At 39.9% G+C, this 21314-nt stretch overlaps 1 protein-coding gene across 7 annotated transcripts; it reads right to left on the bottom strand.

Annotated features, from left to right (window-relative positions):
- Positions 1-735: 735 nt before the first annotated feature.
- Positions 736-18467, bottom strand: si:ch211-80h18.1 (uncharacterized protein LOC555593 homolog). 7 transcript variants are annotated; one of them, XM_042214874.1, is made up of 29 exons: positions 18401-18467; positions 17458-17522; positions 17308-17373; positions 16345-16380; positions 15990-16055; positions 15208-15237; positions 14539-14607; positions 13098-13151; positions 11405-11446; positions 11247-11276; positions 10477-10533; positions 10338-10385; positions 10148-10192; positions 7685-7726; positions 7461-7496; positions 7335-7385; positions 7020-7136; positions 6862-6912; positions 6625-6651; positions 6484-6522; positions 5178-5228; positions 4731-4772; positions 4616-4648; positions 4459-4518; positions 4141-4206; positions 4018-4053; positions 3173-3208; positions 2461-2505; positions 741-1981 (listed from the first exon to the last, which is right to left on the bottom strand). In XM_042214874.1, the coding sequence occupies exons 1-29, from the start codon at positions 18409-18411 to the stop codon at positions 1947-1949; spliced, it is 1386 nt and encodes a 461-aa protein (XP_042070808.1). In that variant the 5' UTR covers positions 18412-18467; the 3' UTR covers positions 741-1946. The 7 variants fall into 7 exon arrangements, with proteins under 7 accessions (XP_042070812.1, XP_042070811.1, XP_042070814.1 ...); XM_042214875.1 differs by having other exon boundaries at positions 743-1981; positions 14548-14607; XM_042214878.1 differs by lacking the exon at positions 5178-5228 and having other exon boundaries at positions 736-1981.
- Positions 18468-21314: the final 2847 nt, after the last annotated feature.

Here is a 21314-nt window from a genome sequence, read left to right as displayed (position 1 = left end):
TGAAGATGGAGCTGCTAGGCACAAGGAGAATAGAAAGACCTCAGAGGAGGTTCATGGATGTAGAGAGGGAGGACTGTTGTGACAGAGGAGAATGCTGGGATAGGAGGACATGGAGGCAGATAATCCGCTGTTAAGACCCCTGGAGCAACTGAAATAAGAAGAATACAGCAAATTCATAGTTAAAATGTAAATAATTAAAGGTTCATTTTACTGTTCTCTGGGATAAATTCTAGGGTTAATAAGTTTCAGTAGCATAGAGAGTAGTGTTGGCAAAAGTGCAGACATGGTTTAAAAATAATATTCTGGTAAAAGTTAAAGAAATGATTCAATGTCCTTACTCAAGTAAAAAAGAAATTCTGCAACGCTAACTGAACCTTGTGCTATAATAATACAATAAAATCATATTAGTTAGATGGAAATGCAAACTTAATTTCAGTCTAAATTCTAATAAAAACAATTCTAATAAATGTACTCAGGTTGAATCAATTATGTAAGTAAGTAAGTAAAATTTTATTTATATAGCACATTTCTAGATAAGAGATCACAAAGTGCTTCACAAGGTATAAAACAAAAGCAGTCAAAAGTTAACAAAACGCAATTCTAAAAAGATCCGCAGATCTTAAGTTCTGAGGAAGAGCGTTCCACAGTCTGGTGGCCACAGTGGCAAAAGCTCTATCTCCCTTGGTTTTCAGCCTTATATGCTGAATAACAAGCAGGCCCTGATCACAAGACCTCAGGGACCTACTATAGGGACATAGGGCTGTAAAAGGTCAATGATGTAGGCTGGTGCTTGTCCTTGAAGAGCTTTAAATGTCAGAACCAGTATCTTAAAATGGACTCTGAATTCAACGGGGAGCCAGTGCAGCTGTATAAGCAATGGTGTTACATGAGAGTACTTAGATGTTTTTGTCAGAATCCTTGCTGCAGCATTTTGGACAATCTGCAGACGCTCCAGGGAGTTTTTGTTTAGACATGTAAACAGTGAATTACAGTAGTCCAATTACGATGAAATGAATGCACGAATAACAATCTCCAGTTCAGAATGAGATACTATAGGGCTCAATTTAGAAATGTTTCTTAAATGATAGAAGCAGGATGTAGAACATGAGCAGAGAAAATTAAGAAGAATTTACAATCGCCTACATTGTAGAGGGTGACTTTGCCTCCAAACCTAAACAGGAAGATGAGTAAAGCAAATGGTTACAGTGGGATGAAGAACGTCTGGTGTTGTGGTGTTGTTCACGGGTCTAAAATCCTGTACCATTCATCTACCCTTACCTGGGCCCATAAAGACGGGAAGTATTGGCATATTCCATGATGATTGATATGGGATGATCACACTGGCCTCCAGTAATCCGTTTATAGTGTCGTACTGGGGTCACCAGACCAGACCTTCACCAGGGTTCAGGGTGATGTGGACCTGGGCTGTGTCAACTAGACGGACATCATGTGGCGTGGTGGTCCAGAAAATTTTAAGAAATGGAGTCTAAGAAACCTGGGGTTGTTCTTATTTTCTTCAATCAGTGATGAATAATAAGATTTATTCAGAGCTCACAAAATCCAGGACGACAGTTTAGTGACCAGTTTGGGCAAAAGACAAATTCTCAGTTTTGATGATCAACAAACACATTTATTACAGAATTTTTAAACCATGTTTTACAATGAACATGTCACTTCCTTTTTGTCATCAGATCAAATCTGAATCAGCACACTGTTGAGACTAATTTTCTTTACTTTCCCTCCATGATTCTCTAAGACAAAATAAATGTCTATAAACCGACATTTTTAAATATTAAAAAAACAAACAAACAAAAAAAAAACACCTGCTGCCATTCACTGGAGGGGCCTACAGCTAGTGGGAGGGGTCAGATTTCATTGGCCGTGCTGATTGGTCGGTACACTGGAAACGGTAACGCAGGAAGCGAACTCGCGGTTTGATGTGGAAGTCAGCAGGTATCCTCCAGTTCCACATTTTCTGTACCTGAACGAGAAACTAAGATTCAGTGAAAAGCTTCACATGAGAACAATAAAAATAAAAACATTCCAAACAGACATATTAATTAACACACGTTTTCAACATGTTCCAGCATGTGTTTGCAAAGCTTCTCTGTTGCATGCTACAATAGACGGTTTAAATAATGGATCATATTTTGGATCATTTTTATACCCTCTGGTATGAGTTAAAACACTTAATGAATTTATGTGTGGGTTTTTACTATCTGGATCTGGAGGGACAGATCTAACACATCCAGTACTGATGCTGCAGGGTTTTCATGACCCTGACATAAGGTTCTTTTAAATAAAAATCACTTTCAGGGTTTGATGAACATTGAATACAAAGAAAGTGTAAACTAAACAGGAAACATCAGACTGCTCAGGACATCTTCAGTGATAGAGAAAATGTATTACGGTAAATGAAATATTGTAAAGATTCGAGTCAAGAGTGTGATGATAACAAACCTTCAGGACCCTGACCAGATGGGTTGTACTGTTCAGTAACTGAACCTGCAGAGAACAAGCAGAACCAAGAAAAGAGAAAGAACAAGCCTTCAGCACCTGATCTCATATCAGATACAAACAGCAAAATATCCTTTAACCAAAAAATGGGACCCCAAACCGCATCCAGCACACCTTTGAACCTTCTGGGGCACAGATGCAAAGGAGAAAGTACACTTGGAGGGAAGAATTCTCTTCATCCAATCTGCAATTTATTTATTTATTTATTTATTTACAAAAATACTGATATTAACAACCAAAGAAGAAACTTATCTTAGCATTAACCCAGGCTTGAAAAGCTTAAGCCCCTCCCCCTGAAGAAACTATGCAATCATTAGTCAGTGGTCTGATATACTAGATGTTTTTACCCTGAGGATTACAAAGATTTCTTACTTATTAACCTCTGATGCTTTTATACAAAAATCACAAATACAGAAGTTCACAACAATCCCCCCAATGTGTGTGTTTTTAACTACTTGGTAAGATTACAATTCCCCACTAGTACATAGAAGACATGGAATACATGGAATTTTCCAATATGGTGGCAATGTGGAAAAGAGCATATGCAGTCTTAGTCCTCTAGAGGGCATAGGTTTCCACGTGGCATACAGGCTCTGTCCGTATTTCAGGTATGTGTTCTAAACCTTTTAAAGCTGTGAACATTTTTAAGACTTACCAGCCATCTGTGTGTGATCTGTCACAGCTGGAGGACCTGCAAAAGAAAAAAACGACACACACATTGTGTATTCAGTAGGTGTTGACACATCCACAAAGAGACACAGACCTACAGCAGAATAAGAACAGACACTCTGAAACATGAACTCAATCCCAGTCAGTCACAAACACTAAACCTCACAACTTGATCTTCTCCTGCGTTTGAATGTGAGTTTATTAACAGGAATGAGCCAGAACCTCGTGATAGACCACATGACACTGATCTACACCTTTCTCAGCGATGCTGCTTTGTTTCATGCTCACACTTTAAACTGCCGGATTTGTAAGAGTGTCTGTGCGGGTTCTCAGTCACCCAGGTCATCGTAATGGAAGGAGCTTGGAAAGAAAAGCGTCTGGAGTGGGATACTCCCACTGGTTTAAATCTGGGACTCTCCACCATTTGACCCTTAGAACTGAAGAAGCTTCTCGGATGAGAGGTGAAACGTCTTCAAGCAACTTAAAGAAGTCCAGACGTTTTTCTTTGCAAGCTCCTTAGACCTCACCCTTCAGAGGCGACAAAGGACATCTAGGTTGTTGTTTTTTAAACAGCATCAATAAGCAAAGATCAAAGAAATGATCAAAACATGATCAATAAACCTTTTTTTTTTTTTTTTACTTTAAGCCCCCCCCTACAAAACCATAAGTAAACACCATAGCCCTTGGAACTTTGATTAATTGCAGGCTCCCTCTAAGTGTATAAAGAGCATGTTGTATACTTGGCTGTGTGACAACCCTTGTGAGTTAGGGCAAGTCGCTGGAATTGGACTGTTTTTTTTTTTAGGTGGGAATAGGTATAGTAGAACTTACTAGAGTCGAGAAGCCTTCCTGTATGATCTGTTGCAACTGAAACACACAGAACATACATCTGACCTTTGACCTCTCACCTGTCTGTTAATTAACTGTTAGTATATTGAAGGGAGATGGACATACCTGTATCTGTCCCAGAGAAGTCTGCTGTCATGGTAACCAGATCTGTGTGAGGGTGAATGCCTGAAACTGAATAAAGCAGAGGAGAATCAGACAGGAAAATGTAAACCCAGATATACAGACAAATGTACAGACAGGTGTACAGAAGCAGACAGATGCAAAGGCTGACCTACAGAAAGACAGGCAGATGTACAGATAGATTTACAGTCAGGCAGACAGAAAGACAGATGTAGAGACAGACGGCCATACACAAAGATATACACACAAATGCACAAAGAGAACCAGGGACAACTGTAAAGACAAATGTAAAGATATGTGTACCTGGGTTATGTGTCTGTGTGACATCGACAGACGCAGTTTGGATCATAATGGATGGAGACTCTGTAACACATGATCATGTGACAGAAAGTGGATAACCCCCCTCCCCCACACCGGATTATGAACCAATGAGCTTCATAGTCATAGTAAGTAGTAGTACCTGTGACATCATGCCCGAATCCAAGACCTGGAGCTAGAAATAACAGAACACAGAGCTTCATCCATTACTAACACTGTTTATCAGTAAACAGCTTTTTTTGATCTGTTCACCTCACCTGTGAGATTGACGTTAATCCTGGTTACTGACTCTGCACCACCTGATGACATCATCAGCACATCTTTATTTATCACATTATTTCACTGATCATTTAAAATACAATCCTGATTCCAGATTAACGACTGGATAAGGTGACTCGGGTGTGGTTTCCAGTTATTCTGCACTTTGGCTGTTGTCCTGTACTTCCTGTACGCCTTGTCTTTGACTGCAAATTGTATAACTTAAAATGTGAGGCTATTTTTGTAAGAAGTGTTCAAACCATTTAAAGAGCTTCATGTTGAGCAGTACCACTCCCTGACCTGGTGACGTAAACATTACATACTCCGGACTTTTAGCTTCTTTTAGCTCATAATGTTAACAGTTTACTAGTCTAACGATGGAACAATGGAGACACTGAATTCCAACATATAATCTGGTATAAATAATTAGCTTGATTAGACTGTACCTGTGAGATCAGTATAAAGATCGCTGAAGGAAACCAGTTTTTCTGTCTCTGCTGCAGAAACACAAACAGCAAAGTTAAACTGCAGAAACAAATGTTGGCGATGAAGGTGGTGTGAGGAGTATCTAAGGGGGCGATCTGAGCCAGGAATCCTTCTGAACCCACTATCTGACTTTTCAACAAATGTCTTATGTTCACCTGTGTTCAAATGAAGAATCACTAAATTGATACAGAGGGCTTTTGCTTTTTGAAGATGAGGTAGTACTGTTGTTTTTTTCAGAACATGACCATTATCTTACACCAGGGCCAAGCTGAGAATCAGCACCTCCTTCTCTGAAGCCATGGTCCTCTGCGAGAAGATGGTGGATTACTCCCTCCGTGTTGCTGCTCCAAGTGATTAAGTTAAGTATTTCAGGATCTTAATCTTGAGTGATGATTGAGATGGACCAGTGGATGAGTGCAATTGCAGTTCTCTTTCAAGTATCCTTATCACGGTAACGGGGGGGCATTCACACTTTAGCATCACCTATTAACTTAATCCCACTAATTGCATATTTTTGAACTGTGGGAAGAAGCGTGGGGAAAACATACAACCAGCCAAATGGTGGAGTCGAATGCAGGCAACAGTGCTAACCACCATAATACTGTGCTGCCCAGTAAGTAACATTCACAGATCACTTTCTGTGGAACAAGAGTCACGAGACCTTTGTGATTGATCAGATACAGCCAACACTACCACTTTTATGTAAACATGCAGGGGAAACCCTGGGCTAATGTGACAGATAGTAAGTTTCATGTGAACGTTTATCCAGATCATAAATCTTATGGTAAGTGAATCCAGATAAGGGAAAGATACGTTGCTTCATAGCAACTGATCACAGTCAAGTAACGTGGGTCTTTAATGTATTCTTTTGTTTTTCTTTTTCCCACCCTTCACATATGACCTGTTGGAGTTTTTTCTTTTAAATTTTGCCTTTTGCAAACGCAGAGTGTATGAATAATGCCTGTTTCCGATTAAAGATGGGATTTTCTTCTTCCTTTTTTGGGGTCCTCTGTTCCATGATTCATTTATTTATGAAGCAAATCAAAGAGGTAATATATCTCATCTGGCCTGTGAGAGACTCTTAATTCTCAGGGAGGAACTGGAAGATACTGTTGAGGAGAATAATGTCTGGAGCTTAGCCTGCTGCTACCGTGAATGGACAAATCATCGAGGTGGGTGACAGATGGATAGTCTGGTCTACTCAGGTGTGTTCTGTTGCAGATCTGAATGTTTTTATCAAAGTGAACTAAAATGGTGAACGTTTACCTCCATTTGTGTCTGTCAACAGGGTCTGTCGACCGTTTCCTAAACAACACAAAGCAAATTCAGAAAATCAAACAATAATTAAATAGTTGAAGGTATTTTTATATGCAGTAAATTTAAGAGCATGAAGCTCTGAGGAATTACCATCAGTACCAGCTGAATCAGCTGCATCTGTGAGGACAAATACAGCACCAATATGAAATATGGTCAACAGATAATGAAGGATCGGGACCCGTGATATTTTCCTTAGTTCAGGTGCCAAATAATGTGTCTTTTTTAAATTTAAGTTTAGAAAAAAAGAAACAACATTGAAAAGTCTACAGTGGAGCTGATGTAAAGTTTAAAACCTTTGGGATTACATTTATGCTAGTGTGAGATCACCTTTCTGGTCTCTGAGAGCTTCAATGTGTGTTGAGGATGAAGACACTGCCCCTGAAAAGGAAAAAGATGCTGTTTTGCTTTACTAAATAAGAGATGAAGGTAAACTTCAGAGTAAAAGTTAATCTGGTTTTCAGAGTAAAAGTCTTTCCTCTCACAACCTGCAGAGTGGGAGGAGCCAGAGACAGAACTGGGTAATGATTGGTCAGGTCCTGAACTCAGGAAAGTTTGATCTGGTCCTGGCTGATCAACGATGGTATCAGAATGATGAACAAGATCTTCAATACCAGGAAACAGGAGGTAGGAAAGATTAACAAGCAAGGAAAGGAAGCAGCAGAGATACAAACACAGATGCTGTGTTTGAACTGCCACTAGCAGCTACATAATGCTTTTGGCTGAATAAAAACAATTGGACAGTTCAAAAACATCATGTGATATATTTGGATGACGTTAGTGGGGGAGGAGTCTGTACTCACCTGCAAGTGAGTTCAGACTGTTCTGATCTGCATGTGGAGTTGCTGTCACACCTGCACCAAAAGAAAAACATCAACCAGCGTGATTTGTCCAATTTCAGACATTATTAAATGAAGAGGAAGTCATACCTGAAGGCTCCAGGTGAGAGGGTGCTGTCATGTTACCTGTGATAATTCAGAAACAAAAAGCAAAACAATAATTAACACCAATATCAAACAATCAAAACAGAACAAACAAACAACAACAACAACAAACCCTAAATCACATCAGAGCCCTTTCCCCCAGCTTTAGTAGTCATGGTTAAGTTCACTAATCAAAGAATCACTTTAAGTGTTTCAGAAAGAAATCAAACCTGGGATGTTAACGTGACCATCTGGACCGAAAGCATCACCACCTAAAAACACAGAAACATTCCACTACAATAAAATACAGAATCATGTTTACTGTGTTTCTTCTTGGCTCAGACATCTGACAGGTATACTGGAAAATGACATTAATGGCTTTTTATCTGTGTCTTGTCTTTATATCTCATGAAAGAGGCTCTCTTTTTATATGAAAATATCACCTGATCAGCAAAATGTTATATTCAGAGTTTTGGTTTGAATCAACCACATTGTCACTGTTTATTTTTATTTATTTTAATTATTTCCAGCATGTTTTGAGTGTAATAGAGATTCTCTGCCGTGGGAATATGTTTTATATGTGTGGTAAATCATACCATACTCACCGAATGAAGCACAAGCTGTGCACCACATTGTCACAAGAATGTGTTCATGTGATTATTTAGAAAATGTGTGAATATTCTTCTACTTGATTGTGATTTCCTGCTAAGTCTCATCGACGCCAAGAACACCTGTTCAACCAATCACATTCATTCACTCTGATCTGATTTCCATGTCTCCTTCATCAGGCTGTGGGACAGGAAGCCTTTTTTTTTTAAATATATAATTGTTTATTTTATTTTATTTTCACTTGCTACACATGGGACAGACTTGACTGGGGGAAAGAAAAGGGAGAATGAAAGAGAGGTAGGGGAAGAGCGAACAGCGGGGAAGAGGGATGGTGATAAAGGGCAAAAAACAAAACAAACAAAACAAACAGACAAAAAATACATATATCAAACAAGCAAAAAAAGGAGAGCAATATAATAAACAACATCATCGCAATAATCTATGTGAATATAACAGTAAATACTAAATATTGAATATTATTGTGCAGCACGTAAGCTCGACAGCGCACAGTGTGCTTTGAGGTAGCAGCCAAAAAGAGTGTCGTTTGTGTGTGTGAGCACCCGTGTGTACACCTGTGAGCGTGAGAGCGCTTGTATTCAAAAAGTTCCTTCATGTAATGATCTGCTAGAGGGTGTGGGGGTAGCGGGGGTGTGTGAAGACTCCAAACCTCCCTCCACCCGCTCATATGTAGTGTTGATGCATGTGTGTCCTAAGGTGCATTTAAAACCCAGGAGGGCATGGAGATACCTGCCAGAGAGCAGCAGGTAGCAGGAAGCCTTAATAGATCCAATTTTAGATCTCACAACTAAGGTGCAGCTGTCACCGAGATGTATTTTGTTTTTTTCTTTATAATTGGTCTTATTCTGATTTTAGTGTTTATTTGTGAGTGGGGTTCTGATTATATTTGCATGATTTTATTCTGATATTTGTATTGCATGTTTTTAGTGTTTGTTTTTTTTGTTTTGCATGCTATTGTTTTAATCCACTGTGGACTCTGGACAGTTAGCAAATAGCAGGCGTCTGTTGAGGTGTGGGTATGGCCTATCAGCTGGGGAAAGGACTTGTTTAAAGAAAGTTGGCTGAGCAAGGGGAAGGGCCAGATATGACATGGCTATTAGCCAGGTCAGACGATGGTTCTGGCCAGTATGTTTATTTACAGGGCGAAGCAGCGAGCGAGAGACTCGAGTGCGGAGTGCAAGCTGGGTTGTGATGTGGGGTGCCCAGTGGAGGGATGAGGTGGTCCCCACTTCAGAAGAGGAATTCCTCTCTTTAACTTTTACATATAAGGAACATTGGTATTGGGTTGTAGGACAATTGAATTGCTGGACTGTGTGGGATTTTACTGTACAAAGAACATTTTATTGTAGTTTTAAGAATTGTTTTTATTTGTTCTTGGGGGATTTTAGGGTACCAAGAACATTTTATTCCATACGTTTTTTTAGAATTTTGTTTGCTTTTATTCCTGCTTCCCACCTCCATGAATAAACTTTTTCTTGTTAGACTTGTAGTCTCTGTGCCCTGGGAATCTGATCCCCTTTTATTTAAAGAACTTCCTGTAACACAATTTGGCTCACCAGTTTTAGTGTCTACAGAAATAAACAGCAGCATTGACCATACTCATAGGTAAAATAATTAGCTGTAATTAAAATATTTTACTGCTCTGTGACATACATCCCCATCTTGCTCTATGTGATATTTTTATATTCTTCCTTGACGTTTTAATCATCATCATCATCATCACCATCATCATCTGATAATGTGTCACTCACAAATGACTATGACCTGTGAAATAACCCATTTTGTCTGAGGGCTCTCAGGGAGTGAAGCAGAGAGCCTGGCCTAACAAAGAAGACTAATAATCTGATAATCATTATCTCTGACTGGGGTTTAAGGTTTTATTGAGCCCGCTACTGCAGAGAAAGCCTGTTTGTGTTGAAACTCGCCACATCCCTCTGTGAGTCAGAGCTGGAGCAAAAGACCAAAAGAGTCAGTGTGTATCTGGAATGACCTCAGATTTTATCATCAAATCAAGCTTCAGATTTAAGAAAATTATTGGTTTGTAAAATGAGAGCAGCTGAACTTACCCATCATGCCAAGCAGGAAGTCATGGCTAGATGGCTCTATGGATCCTAAAGGAGAAAAAGTCAATGACAGCTGCTGAGAGATTCCTCCTTAAAGCCATAGAAGTGATCTTTGCCTTTGTAGCACTTAAAAATCTGACTTGGATCTGATGAAGTAAAAGTGATGTCACAGACACCTCACCTGGACACTCACCTGTAAGACCCAGGTGAGAAACGTCACCCTGAAAGAATCCCACAGCATCTGGAAAAGAGAGTTGAACTTAATGTCTCTGAGCTTCTTAAAAAATAGGTTTCACCTGTCTCCCTTGTAGCCCCTCTCCATACCGCGTTACCTGTCTGACTGCCAACTCCACCCCCTCCTCCTCCATTCAGGAGCTTCTGTCCATTACCTCGAAAAAACAAAACAAAACAAGAATTGATAATTTTTTGAAGAGATTGTAAGATCTTTCGTCTGGACTTCTTTAAGTTGCTTGAAGACGTTTCACCTCTCATCCGAGAAGCTTATTCTTTTCTAGAGTCAAATGGTGGAGAGTCCCAGGTTTAAGCCCTGTGGGTGTTTCCCCATGAGAGGGACAATGGCATCTAAAGGACAAAGGTCACTCTTTCGAAGATGCCAATGCCATCTATGTCCACTGTGAACGACCATCCTTGAACAGAGGCGGTGGGTTACGACACCAACTGCCTACCATCTATAATCCAGATCGCTCGATCAGGAAATCACATAATAGGATGGAGCTTGGTTTCACAATGAGCTCACCAAAAACCTTGGCTGATTGTGACCTACACCCGTTTTCACACCTTGGTTCGTGTGATTAGGTAGAGGATCAATAGGGGGTCTGTTGTCCTTCTTGGGGGGACACTCCCACAGGGCTTAAATCTGGGGCTCTCCACCATTTGACCCAAGAACTGAAGAAGCTTCTCGGATGAGAGGTGAAACCTCTTCAAGGAAACTTAAAGAAGTCCAGATGCTTTTCTTTCCAAGCTCCTTAGACTACAATGAACTGAGAATCTTCACAGACATATTGAAAGGTCTTCAACTCATTGATGTTTAATCAATGATCTATTGATTGGTCTCTGTTTGAGGGATTTGAAAGCTACTTACTGTTGGTCTCTGAGACAGCTCCTGCAGAACCTGCAGACAAAGACCAGGTTTAAAGATGTGAAGCTTTCTATGCTAAAGGGCTCGTACAGTCAGCTGTTGTGCTGAGCTTAATGAATACATAATTCTCAAAATGCCAGCAGAGTAATAATTGGACTTACCATTTGTTTCTGTGTGAGATAAAGCAGAAGAATGCTTGTCTCCTTAAAACACAGAAATCATCGATTAACACACCTTCTCATTTAATGGACTTTCTTTATTTTTTACTATTTTTGCCTTGTAGATACACACTGAACACATCAAATATGTGAAGCAAGACATATGGAATTATTAAGCAAAGAAAAAAAATGATAAATAACTCTAAATATGTCTTATAGTTTAGATTCCTTTGCTTTGTTGACAGTGCTGCAAACCCTTGGCCTTCTCTCAGTGAGCTTCATGAGTAGTCACCTGATATGGGTTTCACTTCACAGGTGTGCCTCGTCAGGGTTTATTTGTGGCATTTATTGCCTTCTTAATGGGGTTGGGACATTCAGTCATGTTATGCAGCACCTCAGATTAGAGCCCAGGTAAATGCCACAGTTCCAGAAGCAGACACATCTCTACATCAACTGTTCAGAGGAGACTGTACAAATGAGGTCTTTATGGTCAAAAAGCTGCTAAGAAACCACTACTAAGGAAAAGCAACAAGCAGAAAAGATTTGTTTCAGGTCATGAAACACAAGGAATGGACATCAGATGCGTAGAAATCTGCTTTCCTTTGATGAGTCCAAATTTTAGATCTTTAGTTCCACCCGCTGTGAAAGGATGCTCTCTACTACTACTACATGGTTACCACCATGAAGGAAGAGGTGTGATGGTGTGGTGGTGAACCGACCAAAATGACTCCAAGACCGCAGCAACGACTCATTCAAGAGGTCATAAGACCCCAGAACAACTTTCAAAGAACTTCAGGCTTCACGTGCCACAGTTAAGGTTCATGACTCTACAAGACGGGGGAAAAAGAGAGTTCCGAGATGATAACCTCTGCTCACAAATACTGTGGATTAATGAGACAAAAGCTGAACCTTTTGGAAAGGTGTATGTCCAGTACATCTGGCATAAAAGTAACAGAATTTCAGAGAAAGAACATCACGCCAACAGTAAAATATGATGCCGGTATGGTGATGGTCTGGGACTGCTTACTGCCTCAGGACCTGGAAGACTTGCTGTGGTAAATGGAACAATGAATTCAGCTGTCTACCAAAACGACCTGAAGGAGGATGTCTGGCCATCTGCTTGTGATCTCAAGCCGAAGTGCAGTTGGGTTCTGCAGCAGGATAATGATCCAAAACACACCAGCAAATCCACCTCTGAATGGCTTAAGAAAAACAAAGCGAAGACTTTAGAGGGGCCTTGTCAAATTTCTGACCTGAATCTGGTTGAGATGAGGGGTGACCTTAAAAAGGTGGTTCAGGCTTGAAAACCCTTCACTGTGGGTGAATTACAACAATTCTGCAAAGATGAGAGGGAAGTCCTCCACAGCATTTATTTCCAGTTATCGCAAACACTAGACTGCAGTTATTACTGCTTAGGTTTTTCCAACCAGTTATTAGGTTTAGGGGGTAATCACTTTTTCACACAGAGCCACATAGGCTTGGATTTGTTTCCCCCTTAATGATAAACACCTTAATTCTTGTGTTTACGTTTTTGTAATGTCATGATGCCATTTGATGATGATTTCAGTGTTTTGACATGAAGTTTTGTTCCATCCAAATGGATACAGGCCGCAAATAGTTATTGACTGCACCCTGTTTGTTCTTCAAAATAAAAGTCCACATATCTGCCATTTTTTAAAAAGCCCAGGCTGTTTACCTGCAGAATGGATCAAAGCTGTGGAAACATCAGAGATCTCAGCTGCTGCAGAACCTGTAACAACAGGAGCAGTTTTAGCTTCTAAATACAAAAAAAGTAAAATGGTCAGATGTTCAAAGCCCTTACAGAACGTGCAATGAACTTATGTCTTGAGCACAGGAAGCATTGTCTAACACTTCCATGTGAGATTGTTTCCAGTAATGGTGGCCAAGTGTGTATCAGAGCAAGACAAAGAGATCCTGGCCATGAATTCTGAGTAGAAAAAAACAACTGGTGTTGCAATATTAGTATTGAAAAATCCCAACACAGGATTGTAGAGAACCATTGATGGTGAGTACAGCCCAATTACATTCTGGATGATGGTGAAATGGTGTGGCCAGCCATGCGATTGGATTGTGGGAGATCTCTGAAGGGCTGAGTCAAGCTATTCCTTGGGATTCAGATGTTTTATTAGTCCTACCCGGGTAGTAGATGGGTAGTTGTGCTTTAAAGCACTGCTTTGAAGGGACACACACGTCCTTACAGGCACTGCTTTTTGGGTCACAAGGAACATTAAAAGACAATTCAGACTGGACTTCTGTCATTCTACAACAGGAAGACTTTATTTTGTTTTATTAATTTTATTTAATTTCATTTCTCCTTTTATTTTGTTTGTTTTACACCTATGAAGAGCAGGTGTTATTTTCCAGGTTGTGTGACTGTGTACTGTGTATTGTTTATGAGCTTTCCTAAGGTAACAGGGTCCCAGTTGTTCACTTCAGTGATGACTTTTTTCCTGAGACCCTAAAATCAAAACCTCCTTCCAAACCTACGTAGATATTTGGAGTCTGTGTTGAAATTGATATTGCAGTACAATAAGAGGTGGCTGTAGCTCAGGAGATAGAGCAGGTCACCTACTAATAGGGAGGTTGGTCGTTTGAGCCTTGTGTGCTCCAGTCTGCATGCAAATACAGGCCAAAGACATTTGCCAAGATATTAACCCCACTTGAGAGCAGCCAAGAGTATAAATATGTGTGAATGTTAGATAGAAACACTTACATAGGAATAGCATAAGTAAAAAGTGCTTATGAGAATGGATGAATGGGACAAGTTGTAGAACCTGCTTTGTGCTCAGAGTAGAAAAACGCTATAGAATCCATCTAATCTTTACTGGTCCTGAGTAGAGGCACTACACTGTATTGATGTAGCAAAATGACTGGATAGTTCAACCGTTGTAAAGAGGTTGGAGTGTAACATGTCTCTTAAAAGTATTAAATTGCCACACAAATTTCTGTGCGGTCCTTTAAGTAGGGAGTGTTTCCACTGATGAGACTGTAACCTAACAAAAGTCAGAGAAGTGATCAGAGCAGAGTGACTGAAATCTGATTCCCATTCAAATCAAACATTTTACTGTCTAAGATGTTCATATTTGTCATCGCGTTTCTCTCTGGATGAGATTCACCTGGTTTACCTGCTGAGCTTCCGGCTGTTCCTTCATGTGTTCTTCCCCCTGCTGTTTGACCACTGGAAGCTGAAAATAAACATCATTTTTAAACAAGTATATTTGCTCTCAGACCGTAGAGTTAGAATGGAAGTAGAATAGAAGGCAGAGCCTTCAGCTTTCAGGCCCCTCTTCTGTGAAACCAGCAACCAGTTTGGATTCAGGAGACAGACACCCTGTTTATTTTTAAGATTAGGCTTAAAACTTTCCTCTTTGATAATGGATATAGTCAGGTGAGCCTGACTGCTAGTTATGTTATAATAGCCTCAGATTGCTGGGGGCTTCCCATGATGCAGTTTCTGGGATTTGATGTTGAGTGTTTTTTCTAATGATAACTGTCAGGGTGTACAGCAGGCTCTGAGAAAAACAGTAAACCGTCATGAATTTTCAACTCTTACTTATTTTGTTTCGTGAACCTTAGTTTAACAACTAAATGTCAGAGAAGCTCTGTTTTCTATGACTACACAAGGTCCCAAAGCCAAAAGCCTAACACAGAACACAGAAATATCAGTAATATTTCAATCAAATAAGAGAATGTCTCTCAATAAAGTTGGGATAGACTCTGATAAGCTATCAGTTCTGTACTTTTCTCTAACATCTTCAAGAAACTATACATTTAGCTGAACTTACCACTTAGATCCTGAATGTCAGAGGAGACACCTGCAGAGAAAATACACCTGAGTCAAACCACGCATGTCACCAAAAGCTCATCTTCATGTTTTCTTGCTGAAAAACACATTTATAATCTTTACTTCCATAAAAAAGAAGCACGATTTTATCATCAAACATTTACATTTCTTCCTCAATATTCGCTTGTGTGAAATACAAAAACTAAATATTATTTTTCAGTACTTTCTAACATAATGGTGATTTCATATTTCTTTTAAAAATGAACAGTCTGGGAGCGCTAGTTTGGCTCAATGCATGGAGCTGGCAACCACATGCCATACTACTGAGAGCTGGCCTGGGTTTGAGTCCGACCCGCGGCCACATGCCTTCTTCCTTCTCTCTCTGCTCCTGCCTTCCTGTCTTCTCTTCACTGTGTTTATCAAATAAAGCTAAAAAATGAACAGGCAGTAGATTATTACAGTTAGCTGAAATTAGACTGTACACAGCTACATGTGAATATAAGAAACACAAACTAAGAGTTTTAGTCTCTCAAAGACTGCAGAGACTTCACTGCTTGTGTTTAGTAACATATTTGCTGCTTTTGCTTTTGCAGAGTTTGTCCTGTATGTGATGCCGTGGTTCTGGACATCCTGCAGTAACCTGAGGAGCTCAGGAAGTGGACTAGACCCATTCAGGGTAATCCTGGTCTGAAAAGCAGCCAGTTAATCTGGATTAAACCTGAGACCAGTTGGAACAAACAAAAAAACTATTCAGGAAGGAAAAACCTGATCAGGTCTACTCACCTGAACCCCCAGCAGCCCCCACTGCCACCACCGTTGCCGTGGTGGTCCGCTGCCCACCAAATGCTCCTGCAGGAGGGGGAGGAGCAAACTGTCAGGTGTTCGGCATGAATGAAGCTTGTGTTTCCAGATATTATTATAAACCTAAAGGCATCATTTGAGATTCATTCTGTGACACATTTAGATAAGACTGAAAAACATATATTACACACAGATTTTTAAAGAGATGTTTATAAGGTTCTCACGTCACGTTCATTTAAACAACAGTCTGATGTTTGAACTTTTCATTTCTTTGTGTTTATGCAGGTTTATAAGATAAAACTACAGGGCAAAGGTCACAGTGTGTTTTGCCTCTCACCCTCAATCTTATCTTGACTCTTGGAGTCATCATCATCTGGAAAGAGAAGACATCCAACATTTATGTCTAATTAGAAGTTTTAAACAAATGTCACACTTCTCTGTTTTAGTGTCTTTTTATTTCTGCTCTGACTTTTGACCTCTGACTCCTTCTACCTTTCCCCTATGCGCGTATGTCACCTAGCTTAGCATTAACACATGTGCTGCACTCACTGCTTCACGAAGATTTATGATTTCTAATATTTCATTTACTGGACAGAGGCCACGCATCCTACAGGACTTACACTGAAATTAATTCAGTCAAACACAAACAAATTAACAATAAACAAAGAAAACCTATATTATCTTGACCCGGATGTAGTGATTTGTGTCAGTAAAAACATTTTAGTACACAAATGAGAGATAGGTGATGTTCTGAGGACTGAGTACTGTGAAAAAGCTGTTGGATTTTGTCATTTTTCCCTCAAAAACAGCAAACACCACCTTCTCCAAACCTTCACTGTCAGCCCTACAGTCTCACACCCACTCTACTTTGTACAGGGACCCGAAGAGGGGTCATTGAGAATGTCTCACACACATTTACTCACCCAAACAAACCCCAAGAACCAACACCAGGTAATATTTGGCAAACACTGATTACCTAAGGTTATGTCATGGTTATATAGTGTTTCATTAATAAAGAAAGAATCTCACTGCCTGAAGAGTTATTTTAAAAAGCTTTGTGACTGAAATGTGTGACATGTTTGTGTCTTTATGTTAAGTTTAAACCGGTTTGAAAAGATCACAGACGATGATGCTGTTGTCCACTCTGAGGTTTGTGTGAGGGTCAGGTTCCATTCGTGTGACCTCAGTTTGGTTTCATTTTGTCATCAGTATAAACTCTGAGTTTATGCTTCATGAACAATTTGACACGAATCTGCTTTTCACGATAAAAGCTGGTTTCTCTCACACACACAAGGCCTACCCTCCTCCTCCTCGGACACCTCCCCCTCCTCTGTGGCCTCAACCTCCACCTCCTCCAGCTCCTTCTCTGGAAGACACACAGAAAGTCTTCTCTCCAAACAGAAATAATAAAATGAAATAAGATACAAAACATAGCTTCTCTTTTTTTTACCCTCCAAGGGAGCGGTAGAAACTGCTGTTGTCAAAAAGACGGCCATGGACATGATCAATAGATTTCTGTTGTGACAGAGGAGATTAATCAGTACTGACCAACACTGTCAGAATCAGCCTCACATACACTCATCAATAAGATACAGGGACAATAAAATAATCAGCACCAATAAACCTCATCAATGATCATTAGTAATGAGTCCATTTCTGCTGAAATCAATCAATACACAAATCAATACCATCACCACGTGGAATGAGGATGGCTGAACTCTGATTGGATCAAAAAACAAGAAACTTTTTTAGTGATCTGATTGGACAAATGAGCTGACAGTCAAAAACAGTCAGTAATAATCTGCATCCAGTCAGGATGAAGTAATACCAATGATTTCAACTACATGAAGCACAGCAGAACTGCAAAAGTACTAAAGTATTACAACACCGACATGCAGCAGTGTTTGTTGTATAGTGCAGTTATAGTAGCACTAGCACAAGTCATATGAGTAACAGCAGTCTTCACAGTATAAAGTGTATTATTATTAGTAGTTGTAATAGTAGACTATTAATACTACTGCAGTAAAAATGCGGTGGTATTATTAGTGTTAGCAGTATAATGGTTGTGGCAATAGAAGCAGTTTAAAATGCAGTAGCATTAGTAGTTTTATCAATGTTAAGTGCATTATTATTATTATTATTAATATTATTAATACTATTGTTAGTAGCAGTAGTATCAAAAGTATATAGTGCAGTAGAAACAGTTTTGGTAGTACAAGCACAGGAGGATAACAGTGTAACAAGAATAAAATGAAGGAGTAGTCATCAACAGCTTTGTGTAGAGCAGTATTATTATTTTAAAATGCAGTAATATTAGTAGTATCACTCATGCTGGTATCTTTAGCAGTACATAGAGTAACATTTGTAGTAATAGTAGTATTGCAAATACTCACGCTGGCAGCATGTTGCTGTGTGACAGGTGTGTGCTGAGCTAAAGAGACGCACCTGAAGAGCTGCAGCTCCTCCTTCAAACACTCGTATTTATACTCAGGCAGGAAGGGAGGGGCTGCTCATGCTATCTATGAAAATACTGCAAATACGACTGAGACTAAAACTACTAGATCATGTACTGGTTCTTATATGAATGTTACTTTCCTGGTCCTCACTGGCCCTGAAATCCATCCTATTTTGCACTGGAGTAGGGTTCAACAGCAGGTGACCCATCCTAACCAGGTGATGTTCAGGTCTGCCCCTGGAGGTTACCTTAGATTAGACAGGTAGAAATTGTTGCTAACTTCCAGTCAAACATATTGATTACACAATCAAGTGAAAACAAGTGAACTGTAACTACTGTGACTCATGTGACCTGCTGGTCACCTGTTACCTGCAAAACCCACCTTCAAATCACTCCACTACATCTCAGGCTTGTTAGTTACTCTGAAGTCTGTGTTTGTGTTAACTGGCAGCTATAATGAGCCAATCAGAGCTTTGTAGGCAGGGTTAAGAGCAAGAATGACATCATCCAGGGACACACGTCTGATCTGGGAGGATGTGTCTTTCAATTTCGGATTCAATTATGAGTAGCTCAAAAAAAAAAATTACGACTAGCTCTGACATCATGTAGGAATCAAAAGCTGATTGGCCAAACCAGCTAACTTCACCCTGACGCATAATGAACCATTCATCCATCCATTTTCCTCCACATATTCAACTCATGGTGAACCAAAAAAAATTGTTATTCCAACCTGTCAATGTGTCACAAGGACGACAGAGATTCTGTCGTTAGTGTCTGTGCTTATTGCATCGTAATCATTATTACACAGGAAACTCCTCTGTTAAAGAGGAGCAGTAAAAACATGCCATGAACTGGATTTTCAGCCTATTGTGGTCATGAACGCAAAACAATAAATTAAAGACATTAAACGGCTTTAAAAAGTCAGGGACCAATGTGCATGTCAAATCATTTTGAAGCAGCTGTGTTTTCTGTTTGTTTTCTATGTACAAATAAAGAAATGATAAAACTTTCCACAACTATAGACACTTTATAAAACCTTAAAGGCCATATAACCTTCAACCCCCCTTCTCCCAGGGTTTCAGCTTTCAACTCTAATTAATTTCTTGGTTAAAACAGACTTGTATTGTTGGACTGAAAGATGAGAGTGGTCTCTCTGCTGCCAAGCTGAGCTGAGACCCCGGCTGACCTGCAGTCTTACAGTTTTTCACCACCTCTAAGACACTTTTCAGAAACCATCCACTCTATTCTTAAAACTGAACACAAATACAGATTTTGTATTCTGATTCTGAACACAATAGCTTTATCTGTTTTAAAGATCATACAGCCCCCTTTGATTCAAGGCAGAAATGCAGCAGACAAAAAAAGTTTAAAAAGCAAGGTTCAATCTGGTCTCCTCTGTGAGCCCAGCTGTAGAGGAAGTCCCTTTTAATGCAGATTTCTGGAAAAAAGCGGTATTAGTTTTTCACCGATGATAAGACACATTTTTAGAAACCTTTATATAAATAATATCAGATTTATGAAAGCACATTAAAAACAAAATCTCCTCAAACAAAGAAGCCATCAGCTCAAGCCATACAGAGTCTGTGAGAAACAGACAGACAGTTCTTAAACTGATTTTATATCACTGCATGTTGTTGTCCACAGCATGTCTTTTGCTTTTTCTTCCTCTCCCCCAACTGGTTGTGGGAGATGGCTGCCCCTCCATAGCCTGCTGGAAGTATTTTTTTCTGTTAAAAGGGCATTTTTTTCTTCCCACTGTCGCCAAAGTGCTTCGTATTAGGGGATCTTATGACTGTTGGGTTTTTCTCTGTATGTGTTATAGTAGGGTCTACCTTACAATATAAAGCACCTTGAGGCAACTGTTGAAATGTTGACCTGAGCTTCATCTGAATGACTGAGCCCCTCTCGTCACCACCAAGCCTCAGCCCAGACAAACAGAGCCAATGGCTACACCATCACAGACCAGTACCTTGTCCATATCACTGCACTTGCCACATGATCTACTTGTTAGTCTCCCGACCCTAAGTTCCTTAAAGTCCTTCAACTGGGGCAGCAAATAATGCCCGACCTAGATTTGGGCATTATCAGGTTTTTCTACAACCAATTACTATAGGAAAAAAGCAGAGACAAGCTCCTGTGGAGACTCTCCACCATGTAGTTATCCCCAGAAATCCTGTTCATAAAAGTTGTGAGCACACATAGTGGTGTCTTCATTTTTTTCTCTATAGAAGTTAGCTTTGTGTTGATGAACACTGTTGGATGATGAAGGAATGCAAGATCTGAAAGTCACATTGCATTTCCTAAGTCACATATAGGCGTACTAAAAATTCTCTAATACCCTGTGTATTTTTAGACATAACTGTTCCCCATGTTTACATGGATTTTATAATATTTGTTCTTCTGATGTGTGCCTATGTCCAGAAGAGTGCATTATAACCACTGAACAGTTAGTCTTGTGTTGAAGAGTACTGACCCTGAAGTCAGAGCTACTCCACAAACAGGGTCTCTGGAAATTACTAGTTCCTACCATGCAGACAAAAAAAAAAATGGGGGGGGGGACTTCCTTCCTGTAAGTCTTATAAGGTCTTGTTCCTCCCATCCAAACAAGCCTATATGAACTATAAGGCTACAGGGGCTCCCTTCTTGGCGCAGAGCACAGCTTTGACCTAACCTTTGATCCTTCCTCACAGGGACCTCTGCAGACCTGTTCACAGAGCATGTCGGAGGAGACAGTGGATGGTGGAAACTGTGGACTATATGAACACTGAAAACCTATCGCTGCAGGGAGGATGTAGGAGTTACCCATCTTCCTTAATGAATCTCATGCACGACGGCCACAGAAACTCTTTACT

The sequence above is a fragment of the Haplochromis burtoni genome, unplaced genomic scaffold, assembly GCF_018398535.1.
Source record: "Haplochromis burtoni strain Fernald_Lab_line unplaced genomic scaffold, NCSU_Asbu1 Contig_620, whole genome shotgun sequence".
Classification (NCBI taxonomy): Eukaryota; Metazoa; Chordata; class Actinopteri; order Cichliformes; family Cichlidae; genus Haplochromis; species Haplochromis burtoni.
Note: the sequence above shows the minus strand (reverse complement) of the source record. Positions and strands in the feature narration are given on the sequence as shown.

What these genes read in the sequence shown, in the direction of transcription:
- si:ch211-80h18.1 (XM_042214874.1), bottom strand. An exon ending in AGCTTTGATCCATTCTGCAG is followed by an intron (nt 11,447 to 13,097) that starts GTAAACAGCCTG and finishes CTGTGTTTTAAG; the next exon opens with GAGACAAGCATTCTTCTGCT. An exon ending in ATCTGGTCAGGGTCCTGAAG is followed by an intron (nt 1,982 to 2,460) that starts GTTTGTTATCAT and finishes TTTCTCGTTCAG; the next exon opens with GTACAGAAAATGTGGAACTG.